The 22,003-nt window shown below is 39.6% G+C and overlaps 4 protein-coding genes across 4 annotated transcripts in view; 1 reads left to right on the top strand and 3 right to left on the bottom strand.

The window, feature by feature from the left end:
• Window positions 1-1,858, bottom strand: part of LOC103511884 — a 22,617-nt gene extending 20,759 nt beyond the window's left edge. The window contains exons 1-3 of the mRNA XM_026825501.1: window positions 1,687-1,858; window positions 1,039-1,208; window positions 628-742 (exon numbers count right to left, since the gene is read on the bottom strand). Coding sequence (XP_026681302.1) covers window positions 628-742; window positions 1,039-1,208; window positions 1,687-1,858 — 457 coding nt within the window. The remainder of the gene's footprint in view (window positions 1-627; window positions 743-1,038; window positions 1,209-1,686) is intronic.
• A 1,233-nt stretch (window positions 1,859-3,091) lies between these two features.
• Window positions 3,092-20,586, bottom strand: LOC108252717 (laccase-3-like). Its single transcript, XM_017445168.2, has 9 exons — window positions 20,455-20,586; window positions 7,762-8,008; window positions 6,746-6,869; window positions 5,976-6,186; window positions 4,886-5,103; window positions 4,096-4,294; window positions 3,667-3,836; window positions 3,200-3,407; window positions 3,092-3,111 (listed from the first exon to the last, which is right to left on the bottom strand). The coding sequence occupies exons 2-9, from the start codon at window positions 7,974-7,976 to the stop codon at window positions 3,092-3,094; spliced, it is 1,365 nt and encodes a 454-aa protein (XP_017300657.1). The 5' UTR covers window positions 7,977-8,008; window positions 20,455-20,586.
• On the top strand, window positions 8,178-15,666 carry LOC103511883 (laccase-24-like). Its single transcript, XM_026825500.1, has 8 exons — window positions 8,178-8,297; window positions 8,764-8,887; window positions 9,277-9,545; window positions 10,074-10,330; window positions 11,255-11,488; window positions 12,182-13,070; window positions 13,555-13,921; window positions 15,169-15,666. Exons 1-6 carry the CDS (start codon window positions 8,185-8,187, stop codon window positions 12,367-12,369), a joined length of 1,185 nt encoding a protein of 394 aa, XP_026681301.1. The 5' UTR covers window positions 8,178-8,184; the 3' UTR covers window positions 12,370-13,070; window positions 13,555-13,921; window positions 15,169-15,666.
• Window positions 20,461-22,003, bottom strand: part of LOC103511881 (nucleolar transcription factor 1-A-like) — a 13,520-nt gene continuing 11,977 nt past the window's right edge. The window contains exons 12-13 of the mRNA XM_026825505.1: window positions 20,954-20,982; window positions 20,461-20,609 (exon numbers count right to left, since the gene is read on the bottom strand). Coding sequence (XP_026681306.1) covers window positions 20,534-20,609; window positions 20,954-20,982 — 105 coding nt within the window. The 3' untranslated portion in view covers window positions 20,461-20,533. The remainder of the gene's footprint in view (window positions 20,610-20,953; window positions 20,983-22,003) is intronic.

The raw sequence follows: 22,003 nt of genomic DNA, 5'->3' as shown, positions 1-22,003 counted from the left end.
CCCCCCCACAAAAAATAAAGGGAGGAACCCCCGACCCCCCAAAAAAAAAAAAAAAAAAAAAAAAAAAAAAAAAAAAAAAAAAAAAAACACCAACAACAACCACAACAACAACAACAACAACAAAAAACAATTACCTACTTTTAACTATTCATAAACTCTTTATAACAGACATTATAAAAACCTTAAAAAATATTAGATGAGTCTTATCATCAGCAATATGTGTGTGGATAATTTAGATAAGTAGTAAGACAGATAACTCAGTCAAAAATGTAAGTAATTACATAATTATGTGGGTAAGTACTTGGTGCTTTTGAAGATGGATTACTAGAGTCTAGATTTATTATTATTATTATAAAGATTTTGTAAAATCTACAAATCCTGCATTATCTGTCTAATATAGCCCTATATTTATCCATACCTACTCTTACTGAGAACAATATACCATTGGTACATCTTTATAGTGCCAGCATAAGTTCCCTTAACCCTGCTAACCCTGCAGTAGGTAATGAATTTACACTCAAAGGGTTGTGTAAAGAAGATATCAACTTAGGGTCACTTAGGACTTTAAACCCTGCCAACACCTTCCCTTAAATGCATTGATTTGAAGAATAATGTTAAATAACTTACCAAAGCCTTGTCTGATAACACCCCCAGGGACAGTGGTACTTGTGACACCATTTGATGTGGGTGCAGATCCTCCATTATTGACACCATCATGTAAATCCACATTGATCTTTGCATTCTGGATTAATGTCCATCGCGTTCAAACTCTGAAATCATTTTGTCTTCTACATTATTCTCTGTATAGGTATAATGCCTAGAATGACCTGGATAATACTAGGTATTTCATTAAATGCCTAGGCAAATCTTATAATATCATATTACTATCGATTTCATTATGCACTTTGCCTAAGAACGCTAGGCATTTCATAGAATGACTAGGTATTCTAAAGATTGCCGGTAACATATACAAACATTAGGGACACGGAAGGAGCTACTTATATCATTAATTAGTAGGATGACCAGGTGTATACGTACTTTGCCTCTTGGGAAAGAATCACTTTTCGGTCGCTTGGAGACATAGGTTAACTTTTCTCCCTCGTATTGTAGTACCGCTTCCGCAGTGATGCTGTCACATAGCGTCTTGGCTTGCATCCAATACAGATTATTGCTCTGGTTTGTGTGAATTATCACGTCCACTCGGTCACCTAGAAACAAAATGCACCTATAGCGTTCAGGCCAGAGATTTCAGATTCTAGATATTTCATTGACCTATACAATAGGTGTTCAGTTGAGGTAGATTAAAATAAATAAACAAATACCTAGTTATTCTTGAGGAATCGACATTTCCCTTCAAAGAGTACCACTTATAGGGAGGAGGGGAGCTCTTCATGTCATAATATTGACTAATTACTCAGCTTGAGATGATGAAGTAATTAATATTACTCAGCTTGACAGGGTTTCATTGACCTATACAATAGGTGTTCAGTTGAGGTAGATTAAAATAAATAAACAAATACCTAGTTATTCTTGAGGAATCGACATTTCGCTTCAAAGAGTACCACTTATAGGGAGGAGGGTAGCTCTTCATGTCATAATATTGAGTGAAGTACCTACGAGTAATTAGTCAGCTTGAGATGATGAAGATGAAGTAATTAATTACTCAGCTTGACAGAGCTTACTTACCAGGAAACAAGGTGACTGAGTCCACAACGAGCGGTTCCACTGCAGTTCCATCTGACGCTATCACTTGCAGCTGATGCTTTTCAATGGTGAAAATCAAAGGACATGCCAGACAGGAACCGCCTATAATGCGCATGAGATAGCGTTTGTCCCTCTGTACCTTGAAGAAATGCATGGGCACCCGTGGTGAATTGTCCTTTGGCTGAAATGCAAAGAAGATAGCAAAAATCGTCTAGAAAGTGCATAGAATGTACATTCTAGCAGAAATAAAATCTCATATTTTTTGATATCATCATCAGTTAGCTTTCTCTTCTGGGCAATCGAGTGCTGCTTTTCCCGGCTCACTCGAGCTGGGTGAGGTTAATTTGAGAAGGTGGGTAGCTCGTCGCCGAATGGCGGGTAGAACCTGTGTTTCATACAGTGATGTTATACCTCTACAATGAAAAATTACCATAACCTTAAAGCCTGATATACATGCTACAATATGCTATATATGCTACGATGGTGGATACTCCAAACTTTCGTACTCTGGCCCCCTGGACGGGACACTTGGTCTGCAGTCTCGACCTAGTTAAGTCGTATTTTCCTTTCAGGAATTCAAGGAGCTACTGGTGATGGTGTGGGGGGAATTTGGAAATGGATTCTATTTTCCTATCCCTCACCATTATCACCAAGGAAATTCCTGAAAAAAAAAAGCGTTTCACCTCAGTTTTTATTTCGTAGCAAATTAAACAACTGTTCGAGTGCTGCTTTTCCCGGCTCACTCGAGCTGGGTGAGGTTAATTTGAGAAGGTGGGTAGCTCGTCGCCGAATGGCGGGTAGAACCTACAGTGTTTCATACAGTGATGATATACCTCTACAATGAAGAATTACCATAACCTTAAAGCCTGATATACATGCTACAATATGCTACATATGCTACGATGGTGGATACTCCAAGCTTTCGTACTCTGGCCCCCTGGACGGAACACTTGGTCTGCAGTCTCGACCTAGTTAAGTCGTATTTTCCTTTCAGGAATTCAAGGAGCTACTGGTGATGGTGTGGGGGAATTTGGAAATGGATTCTATTTTCCTATCCCTCACCATTATCACCAAGGAAATTCCTGAAAAAAAAAAAAAGCGTTTCACCTCAGTTTTTATTTCGTAGCAAATTAAACAACTGCTGCGGATTTTTTTTTTTTTTTTTCTTTTTTTTTAAGAGGTTTGACAGAGGGAACTGTAACTGCCAAGGTCTTATCGTCCCGAAATCGGAGAGAGAAGGAAGACAGGATAGGAGAAAGCCGGCCGTTCCGAGAACAAACATTATCCATTCAGGATAAAATCCGCACCGCGGCCTAGCGCTTACAAGGCAGACGCGCTACCAACCAAGCTAACTAGGCTGGGTAGAGTAGAGTTTAGATAAACGGAGTTAAAGACAGAACAGGTAGACTGAAAATAGAGATGGAGAGATAAAGCGGAAGAGGACCTTAGAGAGAAAGAATGGAGAAAAGAGGAAGAACTGTGGATAAGTACTCACGAAAGAATCTGTAGTAGTTGTCATTGTCTTTCCAGAAGAGAGCTTCCAAAGAGTAGAAGTATTCGCTCAGAGCCAGGATCAATTTTTGGTCGGGGACAGGCTTGAGAACTGCCTTGTCTACAGGAGGTTTCAGGGCATTGATATGAGACCAACACACACCGTTGTGGTTATCTTTGCATTCTGGATTAATGTCCATCGCGTTCAAACTCTGAAATCATTTTGTCTTCTACATTATTCTCTGTATAGGTATAATGCCTGGAATGACCTGGATAATACTAGGTATTTCATTAAATGCCTAGGCAAATCGTATAACATCATATTACTATCGATTTCAATATGCACTTTGCCTAGACATTTCATAGAATGACTAGGTATTCTATAGATTGCCGGTAACATATACAAACATTAGGGACACGGAAGGAGCTACTTATATCATTAATTAGTAGGATGACCAGGTGTATACGTACTTTGCCTCTTGGGAAAGAATCACTTTTCGGTCGCTTGGAGACATAGGTTAACTTTTCTCCCTCGTATTGTAGTACCGCTTCCGCAGTGATGCTGTCACATAGCGTCTTGGCTTGCATCCAATACAGATTATTGCTCTGGTTTGTGTGAATTATCACGTCCACTCGGTCACCTAGAAACAAAATGCACCTATAGCGTTCAGGCCAGAGATTTCAGATTCTAGATATTTCATTGACCTATACAATAGGTGTTCAGTTGAGGTAGATTAAAATAAATAAACAAATACCTAGTTATTCTTGAGGAATCGACATTTCCCTTCAAAGAGTACCACTTATAGGGAGGAGGGGAGCTCTTCATGTCATAATATTGACCAATTACTCAGCTTGAGATGATGAAGTAATTAATTACTCAGCTTGACAGAGCTTACTTACCAGGAAACAAGGTGACTGAGTCCACAACGAGCGGTTCCACTGCAGTTCCATCTGACGCTATCACTTGCAGCTGATGCTTTTCAATGGTGAAAATCAAAGGACATGCCAGACAGGAACCGCCTATAATGCGCATGAGATAGCGTTTGTCCCTCTGTACCTTGAAGAAATGCATGGGCACCCGTGGTGAATTGTCCTTTGGCTGAAATGCAAAGAAGATAGCAAAAATCGTCTAGAAAGTGCATAGAATGTACATTCTAGCAGAAATAAAATCTCATATTTTTTGATATCATCATCAGTTAGCTTTCTCTTCTGGGCAATCGAGTGCTGCTTTTCCCGGCTCACTCGAGCTGGGTGAGGTTAATTTGAGAAGGTGGGTAGCTCGTCGCCGAATGGCGGGTAGAACCTGTGTTTCATACAGTGATGTTATACCTCTACAATGAAAAATTACCATAACCTTAAAGCCTGATATACATGCTACAATATGCTATATATGCTACGATGGTGGATACTCCAAACTTTCGTACTCTGGCCCCCTGGACGGGACACTTGGTCTGCAGTCTCGACCTAGTTAAGTCGTATTTTCCTTTCAGGAATTCAAGGAGCTACTGGTGATGGTGTGGGGGAATTTGGAAATGGATTCTATTTTCCTATCCCTCACCATTATCACCAAGGAAATTCCTGAAAAAAAAAAAAAGCGTTTCACCTCAGTTTTTATTTCGTAGCAAATTAAACAACTGTTACATTAGACTTGTGTGGTCTGTGTCGTAGCATGCCCATTCCGTATACTCACATTTTGGTTTTGTCCATTGATAAGTATGGCGTCGGGTTTGATCCTCGTATCATTATAGGTATTACCGGGAAATTTCGAGTCTGTCATAGAATGCATCCAGTCGGTCACAATGATCACATGGGAATACAAATCGAAATCGTAAAGCTCAGCGTGCGGATCGGCGGTTTTGGGTGTTCGAATTATCATCGATCCTTCGAGGCCGTCCATTTTTTGAAGTCCTGCGGAAATAGGGTTACCAGACCAGACAAGAAATTTCAAAAGGAGGACATTTTGGCTAAAAAGGCGGACATTTCAACCAAAAGGAGGACGCAGAAAATAATCAACACAAAAACCACCAGTATAATAAGTAACATGTTTTTTTTTTTTTATGTACAGTTTAGGTACCTACATACCTACCACCTATTTATATTGTATACCTACTGAATGTACGTACATTGTACATCGACTGAATTTTACAAAAATTGCATTTATGCTTTTTAAAATTCGAGACCTGACGTTTTTGAGGCCGAAACTTCAAAAAGGCGGACATTTTGCTATATTTTAAAAAGGCGGGCGGACGGAGGACAAACGTATAAAAAGGAGAACATGTCCGCCGATAAGCGGACGTCTGGTAAGTCTATGCGGAAATGAACAAATATGGACGGAGGAAATGAACAAATATGGAAGGAGAAAATGAACAAATATGGAAGAAGGAAATGAACAATTATGGAAGGAGGAAGTGAACAAATATGGAAGGGGGAAGTGAACAAAAGGATGCTCGACAGATTAATCTTTAATTTAAAAGTATTATCGCGCGCTTGCCTTGCCTTGTATGGCTCGCGGGTTCGATTCCTTGACGGGGCGAACTTTATTCTGAATAGATAAAGTTCTTTCTCAGGACGGCTGGCTTTCTCTTATCCCGTCTTCTTTTTCTCTTTGATTTCAGGACAATTTTCCTTGACGGGGCGAACTTTATTCTGAATAGATAAAGTTCTTTCTCAGGACGGCTGGCTTTCTCTTATCCCGTCTTCTTTTTCTCTTCGATTTCAGGACAATAAGGCCTCCGATCTATTAACAATAAATAATACTAAATCCATAAATACTTTCTTACCAACGTGTGAATGGTAGAAGAAAGTTCCCGAGGGCATTGCCGGAAACTTATACCGGAAGGTTGTGCTAGAAGGAATGGGACATTGGGTGACCATAGGAACTCCATCCATCCACGGAGTGACTTTCTGATACACTCCATGCCAATGAAGTGTCACTTCTCTGTCAATCATATGGTTTTTCACGTCTACTATGATGGTGTCTCCTTTGCAAACCTGAAATGAGCGTTGAATTATTATTATTATTATTATTATTTACGGTACACGGGAAAAGGGGAAGAAAAAAAAAGAAGATGATGAAAAAAAAAAAAGATTTTTTAAAAGAGGTTTAATAGAGAGAAATCTAACTGCAAAGATCTTATCGTTCCAAAATCGAAGAGAGAAGAAAGACAGGATAGAAAAAAGACAGCCGTTGCGAAAACGAACATTATCCGGTCAGAATAAAATCAGGGCAGGAATCAAAGATTTTTTAAAAGAGGTTTAATAGAGAGAAATCTAACTGCAAAGATCTTATCGTTCCAAAATCGAAGAGAGAAGAAAGACAGGATGGAAAAAAGGCAGCCGTTGCGAAAACGAACATTATCCGGTCAGAATATAATCCGCCCCGGGCAGGAATTGAACCCGCGGCCTAGCGCTTACAAGTCAGACGCCCTACCAACCAAGCTAATTAGGCTGGTGATTGAACCCTTCCTTTGCTACGGAAAGAATGCCATGCTGACCACTGCATTTCCAAATGGTAATTTGAAAGATCAGCAAAAATCGTCTTAGGACAAACCTGAATGGAAGGTCCCGGTAATTGTCTGTTAATTGAGAGAATAGCGCGTTCAAAGCCATCTGCAGTGACACAGCCTTTTCTTCTACACGCTTTCTGGTTGCCTTTCAAGCAGTCCGCACAGGCTCTGCAAATAAAAAACTGCATAAATATAATTTTACTTGTCTGTACAATCGTAAATTTTTCGGTGATCCTTACTCCTTAGGCATCTGAGAATCCAAATGAAATATTATACCTATCTGACTGCTGCACATGTGTCAGTCATCTGTTCTTACTTCATAACAAGTACCTATCAAAGTCTCATCATAGGTACCGTTCTCGAGATACATAAATAATATTTTAGTACGAGAGTCTTTAGGCCTGCCACCCACTGCAAGTACCTATCAAAGTCTCGTCATAGGTACCGTTCTCGAGATACATAAATAATATTTTAGTACGAGAGTCCTTAGGCCTGCCACCCACTATCAGGTAGACCTGACAGGTACGGCTTAAAAGGTCCGCACATTAGGTCTACCTAATAAGCACTAACACTATCAGATAGATATCACAGGCGGAACTTCTCAGCCGTAATACTGCATAAATATAATTTTACTTGTCTGTACAATCGTAAATTTTTCGGTGATCCTTACTCCTTAGGCATCTGAGAATCCAAATGAAATTTTCCACCTATCTGACTGCTGCACATGTGTCAGTCATCTGTTCTTACTTCATAACAAGTACCTATCAAAGTCTCGTCATAGGTACCGTTCTCGAGATACATAAATAATATTTTAGTACGAGAGTCCTTAGGCCTGCCACCCACTATCAGGTAGACCTGACAGGTACGGCTTAAAAGGTCCGCACATTAGGTCTACCTAATAAGCATAAGCACTAACACTATCAGATAGATATCACAGGCGGAACTTCTCAGCCTGTCAGGTCTACCTGACAGGGTGTGTGCTTATCAGGTAGACCTGACAGGCGGACCTGATCAGGTCTACCTGATAGTGAGTAGCTGGCCAAGTTCTTCCAAGACTTACGGTCCGACAGTTGCATAGTTCTCCAAGGTAAAGCTGTAGTAGCACACCAAGGGCTTGGCGTTATCGCACGGTCGGGCACACAGGTTGTTTTTCTCGGCTTCTGCGGTGCTCATGTTGTCGTAGCGACCACTAGCCACGTCGTTTGGCTGCAAATATTTCATCAAGTCCGGGTCCGCGTCTTCTCGACCTACCCTTAGTGTGGCCAGGGTCGGCATGGCGAGGGCTGGTTCAGTTTCTTCATACACATCTGGTGTAGGAGGAATTGATACGTATTAGAGGTAATGAAAAACTAAGGTAGAGAGATAAGGTTAAGGACTGGTTCGGGTTGTTCATACACATCTGGGCATGGTAGAGGAGAAATTGATACGTATTAGGCATTTGTTACATTGAAATAAGGGCCTTTCTTGACATCGCTACGACAACATGAGCACCGCAGAAGCCGAGAAAAACAACCTGTGTGCCCGACCGTGCGATAACGCCAAGCCCTTGGTGTGCTACTACAGCTTTACCTTGGAGAACTATGCAACTGTCGGACCGTAAGTCTTGGAAGAACTTGGCCAGCTACTCACTATCAGGTAGACCTGATCAGGTCCGCCTGTCAGGTCTACCTGATAAGCACACACCCTGTCAGGTAGACCTGACAATTACGGCTGAGAAGTTCCGCCTGTGATATCTATCTGATAGTGTTAGTGCTTATGCTTATTAGGTAGACCTAATGTGCGGACCTTTTAAGCCGTACCTGTCAGGTCTACCTGACAGTGGGTGGCAGGCCTAAAGACTCTCGTACTAAAATATTATTTATGTATCTCGAGAACGGTACCTATGATGAGACTTTGATAGGTACTTGTTATGAAGTAAGAACAGATGACTGACACATGTGCAGCAGTCAGATAGGTGGAAAATTTCATTTGGATTCTCAGATGCCTAAGGAGTAAGGATCACCGAAAAATTTACGATTGTACAGACAAGTAAAATTATATTTATGCAGTTTTTTATTTGCAGAGCCTGTGCGGACTGCTTGAAAGGCAACCAGAAAGCGTGTAGAAGAAAAGGCTGTGTCACTGCAGATGGCTTTGAACGCGCTATTCTCTCAATTAACAGACAATTACCGGGACCTTCCATTCAGGTTTGTCCTAAGACGATTTTTGCTGATCTTTCAAATTACCATTTGGAAATGCAGTGGTCAGCATGGCATTCTTTCCGTAGCAAAGGAAGGGTTCAATCACCAGCCTAATTAGCTTGGTTGGTAGGGCGTCTGACTTGTAAGCGCTAGGCCGCGGGTTCAATTCCTGCCCGGGGCGGATTATATTCTGACCGGATAATGTTCGTTTTCGCAACGGCTGCCTTTTTTCCATCCTGTCTTTCTTCTCTCTTCGATTTTGGAACGATAAGATCTTTGCAGTTAGATTTCTCTCTATTAAACCTCTTTTAAAAAATCTTTTTTTTTTCTTCCCCTTTTCCGGTGTACCGTACTTAAACCCGTAAATAATAATAATAATTCAACGCTCATTTCAGGTTTGCAAAGGAGACACCATCATAGTAGACGTGAAAAACCATATGATTGACAGAGAAGTGACACTTCATTGGCATGGAGTGTATCAGAAAGTCACTCCGTGGATGGATGGAGTTCCTATGGTCACCCAATGTCCCATTCCTTCTAGCACAACCTTCCGGTATAAGTTTCCGGCAATGCCCTCGGGAACTTTCTTCTACCATTCACACGTTGGTAAGAAAGTATTTATGGATTTAGTATTATTTATTGTTAATAGATCGGAGGCCTTATTGTCCTGAAATCGAAGAGAAAAAGAAGACGGGATAAGAGAAAGCCAGCCGTCCTGAGAAAGAACTTTATCTATTCAGAATAAAGTTCGCCCCGTCAAGGAATCGAACCCGCGAGCCATACAAGGCAAGGCAAGCGCGCGATAATACTTTTAAATTAAAGATTAATCTGTCGAGCATCCTTTTGTTCACTTCCCCCTTCCATATTTGTTCACTTCCTCCTTCCATAATTGTTCATTTCCTTCTTCCATATTTGTTCATTTTCTCCTTCCATATTTGTTCATTTCCTCCGTCCATATTTGTTCATTTCCGCATAGACTTACCAGACGTCCGCTTATCGGCGGACATGTTCTCCTTTTTATACGTTTGTCCTCCGTCCGCCCGCCTTTTTAAAATATAGCAAAATGTCCGCCTTTTTGAAGTTTCGGCCTCAAAAACGTCAGGTCTTTTTTTTTTTCAAATACGTATTCCGCAAATGTAATAGAAAGTCGTGTGATGTTCACACCAGATTTTTTTTCTTCTTTTTTTTAAAGTATATTCTATTTATCGTTTCCAGAGTCGGCGCCCGCCATTATCACTCACCTGATCAACAACCGCAGCTTTGTCATGCCCCCGTTTCCCCCACTGACCCAATCCGACCCCATCCCACCCGACATGGTGTGTCCCCAGGACAACACTGTGTGTGTGGATGGCTCTAACAGTAATAGCCCGGGGGCCAGATTGTGTGAGTGTGTCAACATTATTCAGGTGCAGCTCGGCCAAGTGGTGGAAATGATTCTTATTGATTGGGGTAAGTTTGTGAAAGAAAACGCGTCTGCCTTTAAAGCGCTAGGTTCAATTTCTACCTGGGCCAAATTCCTCTGTGAAGGAAAACGCTTCAGCCTTGTAAGCGCTACGTTCGACATCCCCCGGGGCAAGGTTGTGTGAGTTTGTCAACATCATTCAAGTGCAGCTCGGGCAAGTAGTGGAGGTGATTCTTATTGACTGGGGTAAGTTTTCCTCTTTTGTAAAATTCAGTCGATGTACAATGTACGTACATTCAGTAGGTATACAATATAAATAGGTGGTAGGTATGTAGGTACCTAAACTGTGAAAAAAAAAAAAATTCCTCTGTGAAGGAAAACGCTTCAGCCTTGTAAGCGCTACGTTCGACATCCCCCGGGGCAAGGTTGTGTGAGTTTGTCAACATCATCATTCAAGTGCAGCTCGGGCAAGTAGTGGAGGTGATTCTTATTGACTGGGGTAAGTTTTCCTCTGTGAAAGAAAAAGCAGATGATTCTTTTTGATTGGGGTAAGTTTGTGAAAGAAAACGCGTCTGCTTTGTAAGCGCTAGGTTCGGTTTCCACCCGGGGCAAACTTGTTGTCATAAAGAGGAACATCCTGTTTCGGTGGTGTAGTGGTTAAGGTTCTTTTTTTTTTTGAGGTTTGATAGAGGGAATCTGCAACTGCTAAGGTCTTATCGTCTCGAAAGCGAAGTGAGAAGAAACCCAGGATAGGAAAAAGCCAGCCGTTCCGAGAACAAACCTTATCTGTTCAGGATAAAATCCGCCCCGACGGGAATCGAACCCACAGCGTAGTGCTTACAAGGCAGACGCCATACCTTCCAAGCTAACTAGGCTTTTGGCGGTTCGTTCTCAAAACGTCTGGCTTTCTCCTATCCTATTCCCCTTAGATTTCGGTCAATCCTCTAAATTAAACATCTTTTCCCCCTCAGGAACATCCACGTTTTTGCACCCAATGCATCTGCACGGTACGGATATGTTCATTATAGAACAGGGATCCAAAACCAAAGGCATGGACAACAGAGCGTTTGTGACAAGCCTTCAGGCCCGTCTGGCTAAGGAGGGTGAGAAGCTGGGATCTACAAAACCGAAGCCTACTGTCAAAGATACCGTGACTATCCCTCCTGGTGGTTATGCTGTAGTGAGAGTACATTTCAACAATCCAGGTAAGTTTGCCCACCTCTGTGGCCGAGTTGTCAAGAGCACTGACTCTCAACCCGAATATGCTGGGTTCTAATCCCGGCCAGGGTGGAAATTTTTCAACCAGACTTTTCTGTTCTTGCCAGTAGGGCGTGTTTTCCCTGACAGTCAGACAGTCCACCTCCACATACCAACGCCTCGTGAGAACAAAATAGTTTGCCCACCTCTGTGGCCGAGTTGTCAAGAGCACTGACTCTCAACCCGAATATGCTGGCTTCTAATCCCGGCCAGGGTGGAAATTCTTTAACCAGACTTTTCTGTTCTTGCCAGTAGGGCGTGTTTTCCCCGACAGTCATATGCTGGCTTCTAATCCCGGCCAGGGTGGAAATTCTTTAACCAGACTTTTCTGTTCTTGCCAGTAGGGCGTGTTTTCCCCGACAGTCCACCTCCACATACCAACGCCTCGTGAGGACAAAAAGCCCCACTTAGCTTATGCCAGCCAGCCTAGTTAGCTTGGAGGGTAGCGCGTCTGACTTGTAAGCGCTAGGCCCCGGGTTCGATTCCCGCCCGGGGCGGATTATATCCTGTACGGATAATGTTCGTTCTCGGCTGAATTTCTCCTATCTTGTTTCCCTTCTCTCTTCGATCTCGGGACTTTTTTTTTTTTTTTGGTGATAAAATCGGAGATGAAATTATTAACCAGTTTGATTTTCCCTCAGGATTTTGGCTGTGTCATTGTCACTACATCTTCCACAGTGACACCGGCATGTCCATGATATTCCAAGTCGGAACTCGAGATGACATGAAGAAGCCCCCGCCCGGTTTCCCACAGTGTAACGTCTTTACGCCCAAAGTAGACCCGAATGAATACAAGGATATCGACTGGGAGGATGAACCTACTGAATAGTGTTGAGAAAAGAGATACCTAATGATAGTTATTAAATAAATAAATATGTATTCTTAAGTAATTCTCATCTCTTAACAATATAATAAATAAGGTCAGCCACTGACACTCAGACCGTTTGTCTGGCTGGGTGACTTTAAACAGGGCGAGTATACCAGCTTGAATTTTCCTTGCTAAAGAAATAGCAAGGGTTGAGAGGGAAGGGCATCCACTCGTAAAATTTGTAGCCATAACCAAATGTTAGCCCGAAGCAATCACCCTAGTTAGGGCTGATTGAGAGGTTGACGAAAAACGCCGTCCCCGACGAAAAACACGGGAAAACGCAAAGAAGAATAACAAAATCGGTAGATCCGTTTTCTGTGAAAAGAGGGCAAAAAATATCAAGAAGATATGACATTTGAGTAGGTATATTTAAAGTCTCTAGAAAAACAGTACAATAGAAATCAGTTTTAAGGCGGCCCGACTCAAGCGAAATTTCGACGATCTGACGAGCTAGGAGATTTTTGGTGGTCCGTTTTTTTTTTCTTTCTTTTTAAAGAAAAAATCTTTAACTCTCCATTCGGCCATAAATTATCAGCCTCCAGGCGACAAGTAGGTACTTGTCCTGGGAGTTAGCCGCATGTGATTGCCCATTCGCTTCAGGTTTATTAACCATTGGGAGATAGTAATGATAGTATTAATAAGAAACAGCACCTATAAAATAGGTGATTGTGAAACTGTCATCTCCGCCATAAATACAGTTTTCATACAGCACAGATGTGTATAGGAGTTTTGACATCTCCACCAATACCTATTGTTTCCATACACAGGAGTATTGTTATCCCCACATAATCAGTAACCTCCTTGTAGTGAATGTAAACATTGCAAACGGAGCTTCGTAGCAATGACGTCAGCAAGAGAAGCGTATTTTTTACAGAAACCAACGAAGATCATCGAAGATGACGTCATTTTTTCGATTCAAGAAGTAAACAAATGAAAAAAAAAAAAGTCAAACACATCACAAAATTTTTGTAATTAATTCAAATATGTGATATCAATTTTAATTGTTCAGTTAATTATTAAGTGCCTTACTAATTTAATTACCTGTAAGTAATCCGTTTCAAATATGTGATATCAATTTTAATTGTTCAGTTAATTATTAAGTGCCTTACTAATTTAATTACCTGTAAGTAATCCGTTCTGCTATAGGTGATTGTGAAACTGTCATCTCCGCCATAAATACAGTTTTCATACAGCACAGATGTGTATAGGAGTTTTGACATCTCCACCAATATTGTTTCCATACACACGAGTATTGTCATCTCCACCAGTCACCCTCCTTGTAGTGAATGTAAACGGAGCTTCGTAGCAATGACGTCAGCAAGAGAAGCGTATTTTTTACGGAAACGAACGAAGGTGACGTCATTTTTTCGATTCAAGAAGTAAACAAATGAAAAAAAAAGTCAAACACAAAAACACATCACAAAATTTTTGTAATCAAATACCTAATTCAAATATGTGATATCAATTTTAATTGTTCAGTTAATTATTAAGTGCCTTACTAATTTAATTACCTGTAAGTAATCCGTTCTGCTATCTGCTATTACAATGGCATGAAAATTTCATTCGTTTTCTAACACGTAATGGAATGGTTGTTCCTACTATTTGTGGGTGGGGTAGAGCAGTCACAGTATAGGAAAAAGTAGAGATACCTTCAAGCTATCTATTACAATAATAAAATTATTAATATTTCAAAAGCTATTGTAAAACAGAAGTATTATTGATTTGGTTTTTGTCATATAAGTTATGGGAAGTAACCGTGAACTTTGACACTTTAATTTTGTACAAAAAACACCTGTTTTGCAGAACCCACTATACCTATGTGATTATGATGGGTTTTTGTCATATAAGTTATGGGAAGTAACCGTGAACTTTGACACTTTAATTTTGTACAAAAAACACCTGTTTTGCAGAACCCACTACCTATGTGATTATGATAGTAGAAGTATTAGGTGTAGATTAAAATATCAACTCCATCAATGATGTCACTCATTATACCTTTATAATCTTTTCTAATATACTTCTTTTGCAAGATGTTGAACACTTGCTTTAAAATTTAAGGAGGGTTAAGCATGTTGTGTTAGAGGTTTCAATGCATTATATCTCATGGCCTGAATTTGAATAGGTCTTGTATTTGTTTGATTACATCTAGGTCACAAACCAATAATAATTATGCAGATATTCAAAAGTGATCTGTCAACCTCTTTACTGATATCAATATGAAGATATCTGTGGTTAGTTTTAACATTATTATACCTACTTATCAAAAAATAAATTGTTTTAAAAAAAGCAAGGAACCAAACAAGGAGTAGGTATTTATTTTTCATTGATTACATCTAGGTCACAAACCAATAATAATTATGCAGATATTCAAAAGTGATCTGTCAACCTCTTTACTGATATCAATATGAAGAATTGAAGATATCTGTGGTTAGTTTTAACATTATTATACTTACTTACCTACTTATCAAAAAATAAATTGTTTTAAAAAAAGCAAGGAACCAAACAACGAGTAGGTATTTATTTTCCAAGTTTGATATAAAATGAAGAGGCACAATTCATATTTTTATTGATGTAGGTACTGCTTGAGTAATGATGTAAATTTAAACACAATTCTAATTAATTAATTCAAAGTTCATGAATTACTCTCATTAAGTTAAACCTCCGTACTTACTAACATTGTCTATTTTAGGTGTTTTGCTAGTTGTTAATTTGAGTTGTTTTTATTTATTTAATTTGACCTATTTATGTAATGTTTTGCAGATACATACATGGAGTATTGAATATCATGAACATGGTGTTTTCTAATTATTTTTAATCCTGCTGACATACTCATTGAACTCCCAAGTCACCCATTCTGTCCGAGATGGATTCAAGCACATCTGTCACCATTCAAGAAGAAGCACCTGCTTCTGCACTGGCCTCCAGTACACCTATTAAGGATAAGCCTAAGAAATGGGTCCAATTTGAAGATGAGGCTGAGCCCAGAAGAAAATCATTGGATAAAAAGAATCAACCCGAAGTATTAGAAGTGAAAGTTTTGCCTCAAAAAAATCAGAACCCTCCAGCCGTCCTTGACACAGAGTCCATCCATATCAACCTGAGTAGATCTTACTCGGAACCCAGTAAGACTGATATGACACCAAGCTCTTCACATATGACTAATGTGGATTTACATGATGGTGTCAATAATGGAGGATCTGCACCCACATCAAATGGTGTCACAAGTACCACTGTCCCCGGGGGTGTTATCAGACAAGGCTTTGGTAAGTCATTTAACATTATTCTTTGAAATCAATCCATTTAAAGGAAGGTGTTGGCAGGATTTAAAGTCCAAGTGACCCCAAGTTGATATTTTCTTTTTACATTTTTTCTTTTGACATTGTATACATTCATGTTTGAATTTTATGTACATTAAAAATTGAATTATTATTACTGCAGGGTTAAGGGAACTTATGCTGGCACTATAAAAAATAAGGTATGTATATTCTATTACAGATTGCACTCAGTAAGAGTAGGTTAGGTGTGGACAATTTTAGGGCTATATGAGAGAGTAATTGCAGGACATGTAAATTTTATAAAGCCTTATGTAATAAATCTAGAATCCAGTACTTCATCTTCAAAAGCACCAAGTAGGTACCCACATAATTATGTAATTACTTACATTTTTGACTGAGTTATCTGTCTTACTACATGCTTATCTAAATTATCCATACACATATTGCTGATGATAAGACTTATCTAATATTTTTTAAGGTTTTTTATAATGTCTGTTATAAAGAGTTTATGAACGGATAAAAGTAGGTAATTGCTTTTTGCTTTTTTTTTTTTTCTTCATTTTTATAAAAAGTTTTTGAACGGATAAAAGTAGGTAATTTTTTTTTTTTTTTTTTTTTTTTTTTTTTTTTTTTTCTTCATTATACAATATAGGAAATGAGTATCAAGTATTTCTGTACATATTAGATCATATAGTGCCTAGTTAAACATAAGCACATTCTAGGTATACTTGAGTGCCTCTACATCATTTATAAAGAGAATAAAATATGCTTGATGAATTGATGAAGTAGGTCTGTCTCCGTCAAGTAAGAACAGTCACTCCATTGGGTAGGCACCCATATCAATAGCCATGGTAAACTAATTCCAGGTGTTGTTTAAATACTGCCTGTGTCACAGATCACACACCCAGGTCTCAACCTCTCAACATTGTGAACTTACAGTGTGACTCAAATATGATGATCAGTTTTATCTTTAGCAATAATAAAATTGATACTGCATACTAAAGCAATCTATCATTCTATGTGACCCTATTTAGAACAGAAAGAAATTTGGTACTTTTTTTCAACACTTCTTAAAATATTATTGTTTTACTACTTTCTCACCTCAAAAATAGTTGTTGACAATACGTATATGTACTTGACCATAACCACTTGAGAACCAAGAGTTTGATTTTTTCGCTGAACCCTGAAGCAATATCCAAAGATCTCATTGCTGTCCGAATTTTGTTGTCCAGAAAAGTGAAGCAATATCCAAAAACTGATTCAGATCGATTGGTCTTGGAACCATTTACCTAAAGCCGATTTACAAAATATGTTCCTAATGTTTAAAGTATTCTCTCATCTTGAAAATCACCAACATTTAAAGATTTTAAAGCATATCCAATAGAATATAACAAGACCTTCTCAGAAAATATGAAATTTTAGAGGATGACAAGAGTAGGTAATTTATTTACAATATTTAAAATTAAATCGCCCAGGTATCCCCAAACATACAAAATTGTTCAAGGAGGTAGAAGTGAACGAGTGTTTCCCGTGACATAATTTCAGGATTTTCAGGAAACAATTTTGTCCTCTGCTCAGGAAATCATCTTGTTTATTTCTCACGTGTAAGTTCCTGATAACAGATAAATGCGACTATTTATAGCGCAAGTTTCAGCACTTTTTTTCTCGTTTCAAGCGTTATTTAATAGAAAAGTTAACAGCGAGGCTTTAATAAGCTCTTCACTTTAATACCACTTTCTATTTTCAAATCTTGGGCGCTATGTTCAACACGAAAAAAGTGTGCGAGGAAAAGTGTTCATTTATATTTGTCTACCTAGTAAAGTATGTACCTTCCCTTTTCAAAAACTCTATTGGAGCCTAGTGTGGGAGATGGTGAGAATTTGATTTCCAAATCGGGTACATTGCCAATTTTCTAGCTAATTCTCAAGTATGGGGCACAACCAAATGACAATTTTTTTCGAGGTAGTGTCCTATTCCGATGTAAAAGTACCCAAAAAGTGCATTGGCGCACTCAAAAACATCCAAAACGGTCCCTAAATCCCCTAAAATGTCGCTCAAAGGTCGCAAAAAAAAATAACGTTGAAGCAGCCATGGTTTACGACCTCGCATGAACTGACGTCATCACGAAAAAATGGCTGCCCGCGAAAATTTTGTGCGTTTCAAAATTCGAAAATTTCAAACGAAGATTTCGCCTCTTAGGAACCCTCAAATGAAATTTTAAGCATTTCTATTGAAATCAGCGTGTTTCGAACTTCCTTTATCAGCGAAGAAAAAAAAAAGTGGTTGAGCCCCATTGGACTTATTTTTCTCATGATGCAGCGCAACATATTATCTATATTTTTTCTTCACATCTGGATACTGTAGGTGCCTATGAGAAAGTCCCCTCATTACTATTCTATTGGCACTTTGTCCTATTCTACGTAGGTATAGGTTCCTACTTCATAGTGGAGGAATAATTTATCGTTTACTTTGCTATCTATGGTCCTATAAGGTGTTTCAAAAACGATTTCTATAGGCACTACGAATCGAAACACGTTCAATACTGCTTCCTAATCGAAGTGTTGTCATAAAGAGAAACATCCTGTCTCGGTGGCGTAGTGGTTATGGTACTTTCCTGATTTGGGGGAAGATTCTGGTTCAATTCCTTTATCCCAAACGGATAAAGTTTGTTCTCGAAGCAGCTGACTTTCTTCTATGCTTGCTCCATCCCTGTTGGAGTTCGAGACGATAAAGATAGAAACTCACTACCGTCACGTCATTTGAAGTCATGGAGAGTCAGAAAGATGTAGATCAAAGTTTTCCCATAGTTCTCTGTCAATCATATGGTTTTTCACGTCTACTATGATGGTGTCTCCTTTGCAAACCTGAAATGAGCGTTGAATTATTATTATTATTTACGGGTTTAAGTACGGTACACCGGAAAAGGGGAAGACACCGCTCAGGAAGGACCAGAGCAACGTTATTAGGAACCAACAAAGATTCATGCTCAATACCTATCTTGAGATGTAGTGTTAGGTGCATTTTAATTCTGATACATGATTGAAATCGGTAATGGAGATATAAGACCTCCTCTATTTTGCAGACAGGTAGTATGTAGATACCTATTATATGTTGTATGTTACTCGTATGTACTCCTACGTTGTATTGACCCAGCTCCTTGAGAGCTGTATCTCCTTCTTCAGCTAATAAACACACGGTAATAGGACTACATAGGCTTCTTATAAAAACTCTCGCTCTCAAGTTAGTGATAAGACTGATAAGGTTCGTTCAGGGAACGACTGGCTTTCTCCTATTCTTTCTTCCTTCTCTCTTCGCTTTCGGGACGATAAGAGCTTAGCAGTTACAGTACCCTCTATCCCCCTTCTCCCCAGGATTCAGCGTCGCAAGCGATAACTGAAAACAATGTTTAACCACCCTGAAAAGCCTCCTAATTAATTGGACTTATTTTTCTCATGATGCAGCGCAACATATTATCTATATTTTTTCTTCACATCTGGATACTGTACCTATGAGAAAGTCCCCTCATTACTATTCTATTGGCACTTTGTCCTATTCTACGTAGGTATAGGTTCCTACTTCATAGTGGAGGAATAATTAAATTTATCGTTTACTTTGCTATCTATGGTCCTATAAGGTGTTTCAAAAACGATTTCTATAGGCACTACGAATCGAAACACGTTCAATACTGCTTCCTAATAGAAGTGTTGTCATAAAGAGGAACATCCTGTCCCGGTGGCGTAGTGGTTATGGTACTTTCCTGATTTGGGGGAAGATTCTGGTTCGATTCCTTTATCCCAAACGGATAAAGTTTGTTCTCGAAGCAGCTGACTTTCTTCTATGCTTGCTCTATCCCTGTTGGAGTTCGAGACGATAAAAATAGAAACTCACTACCGTCACGTCATTTGAAGTCATGGGGAGTCAGAAAGATGTAGATCAAAGTTTTCCCATAATATCGTAGGTAATCTCGTTCAGGACAGCCACACTACTATCACCTCACGTGTGTTTCTACCTTAAGACCACCGTTGTTTATTTCATTATTATTATTATTATTATTATTAATTATCATTATTTTATTCATGGTTCTAGGACATCGGGGTTCAGCACTTGACAGAAGAACCCCTTCTTCGGCTCAAACCTGAAATGGAGAAGAATTACAAGTCAGACACGGTTGGTCTAGTGGTAACGCGCTTGCTTGCCATGCAGAAGGTCCCGGGTTCGAATCCCACCATCGACAAAAATTTGTAATCGTTTTTCGATTGCAAATATTTCAACGGGTTACTTTTTCTACGACTTCTAGATCCCGAGATAAATCGATTTAAAAAATACCGGTAAATCGTGAACTTTGACGTCACGGCATACGCTCCCGTAAACGATGACGTCACATCAAATGTCCCGAGCTCCCGAGTAAAGCTCCCTCCTAGGCATCGCATTAATGTGTTTGTGCGCATACGTTTCTGCGCAGTTCCAAGCCGAAAAAAACTTCGACCCCACCAAGAATGGAACCCGGGACCTCCCGTCTGTAAACCAATTGTGGTACGCCCTAGGCCACAAGGCTTGCCTAATTTTATAAAGGGCAACACTAACATCTTAACATGACAAATAGGAGTATGGGACAGGTGGCTTTATAACTCACCTCGAATGGGTTAATTTTGAAAACTCGCACCAATTGTGGTACGCCCTAGGCCACAAGGCTTGCCTAATTTTATAAAGGGCAACACTAACATCTTAACATGACAAATAGGAGTATGGAACAGGTGGCTTTATAACTCACCTCGAATGGGTTAATTTTGAAAACTCGATGATTTTCTATGAATATGTATCTAGATTTTTAGGACTTCGTGAATGTCGGGCTAAGACTGAAGTCTTTTGCCATTGATGTTCTGAACCATAGGTGTGGAATTGTATAGAGGTGGTGCTAGCGTGAACCTGAAATCAGAACAAACTCAAACATCAGCCGCATGTGATACAAGAGCTAAACATCCGGCTAAAAAAAAAATAATAAAATCTATAACTTTCTTTAGGGGTTGATAAGGGAACTGTAACAACGGACGTCTTATAGTCCCGTAATAGAACACAGAAAGCCAGCCGTTACAAGAACGAACCTTATCTAGGAAGTTCACCCCGGACGGGAATCGAATCCGCGACCTAGCTCTAACAAGACAGACGATAATTAGGCTGGCAATAATAAATTGTCATGAGGGTTTTTATTTATTATTCTTAGGATAGCTTTTATTACCTACGCAGCATATGCAAAATATGAAACAGCTTACTCGGAATCTTGAGAGGCAGATGCATTATGCTGAAAACAAACAATAAATAGGGGATTAGTAAAACTAAAAAAAAAAAAACAATTTTTTTCGTAGGTAGGTTGTATTGTACAATTGGAAAAATTTCAAAAAAAAAAAAAAAAAAAAAAAAACCGCAAAATATTAAAAAAATTTCCCAAGCCATTTTTCATTCACCTAACTACAGGCTCTTTAATGGTCTCGTAAGACCTGGGTGCAATTTTGGGCTTGAGAGGGACAGAAGGGTAACTAATACTTCTTTTAACTCATAATAACGAACAAAGTCCTTAACAAGGGATCGCGCGCGCGCCCTCACGGCGTTCGTCCAATGATGCCCAACTCGACTTCCCCATCTTCCACTCTATCTGCAAGCGGGATTTCCTTAGCATCGGCTCATGAGGAAACGACGGACTCCAATCTATGTCTACCGTTGTTTTATCCTTCGGGTAAATTTAAAGCTTTAACAAAAAATTGAGGGTTTAAACCCTTCGGAGTCGGATGCTCATTTCCTTCTTTTAGAACTCTACAGTCCCACCTCCGTGGCGTCCGGGAGCGGAGCGGGGGATTTGCCCGGGACTATTTTCTCATAGTTGAGCTATTTTTATAACTATACGAAACAGGTGCTTTGCAGTTGTTACATTTCTCCACCGAGAATTTTGACACACAATATTACCTTGTTCGAACAGAGACTTCCGGCCGTCAAAGATCTTATTCGTGTAATAATATGAATATTCATAGATAATTACTAAGTTACGGTGTCCCCGCGCCCTCTACAAAAGTTCGACTTTCCTGACCTGTCAGTTTCCGTCTTACCTTTTCTTCAACCTTCCACCGCGCGCTTTTCCTCTTTACCTTCTTCCTTGCGCAAAGATTGTACCTTTAAGATAAGCATTATGCTTTTTTTTGGGGGTACAAGTCGGTTTTTGTAGCATTGAGGCTAGGGGCACAAGTAAATGTAGGTTTTACACGACAGTACACGTATTTAGGTTACGAGCTTTAGTCTAGTGAGCCAGTGCGTAGCAGTGCGGGGGTATT

This window comes from Diaphorina citri, unplaced genomic scaffold (genome assembly GCF_000475195.1).
Source record: "Diaphorina citri unplaced genomic scaffold, Diaci psyllid genome assembly version 1.1 scaffold762, whole genome shotgun sequence".
Classification (NCBI taxonomy): Eukaryota; Metazoa; Arthropoda; class Insecta; order Hemiptera; family Psyllidae; genus Diaphorina; species Diaphorina citri.
This window is presented reverse-complemented; position numbering and strand designations above follow the sequence as displayed.

What these genes read in the sequence shown, in the direction of transcription:
- LOC103511883 (XM_026825500.1), top strand. Translation starts at nt 8,185, where the DNA reads ATGAGCACCGCAGAAGCCGAGAAAAACAACCTGTGTGCCCGACCGTGC. An exon ending in TACCGGGACCTTCCATTCAG is followed by an intron (nt 8,888 to 9,276) that starts GTTTGTCCTAAG and finishes CGCTCATTTCAG; the next exon opens with GTTTGCAAAGGAGACACCAT. An exon ending in AATGATTCTTATTGATTGGG is followed by an intron (nt 10,331 to 11,254) that starts GTAAGTTTGTGA and finishes TTTCCCCCTCAG; the next exon opens with GAACATCCACGTTTTTGCAC.
- LOC108252717 (XM_017445168.2), bottom strand. Translation starts at nt 7,976, where the DNA reads ATGCCGACCCTGGCCACACTAAGGGTAGGTCGAGAAGACGCGGACCCG. An exon ending in AACTATGCAACTGTCGGACC is followed by an intron (nt 6,870 to 7,761) that starts GTAAGTCTTGGA and finishes TTTTATTTGCAG; the next exon opens with AGCCTGTGCGGACTGCTTGA. An exon ending in CTCAGTCACCTTGTTTCCTG is followed by an intron (nt 3,837 to 4,095) that starts GTAAGTAAGCTC and finishes TTTTGTTTCTAG; the next exon opens with GTGACCGAGTGGACGTGATA.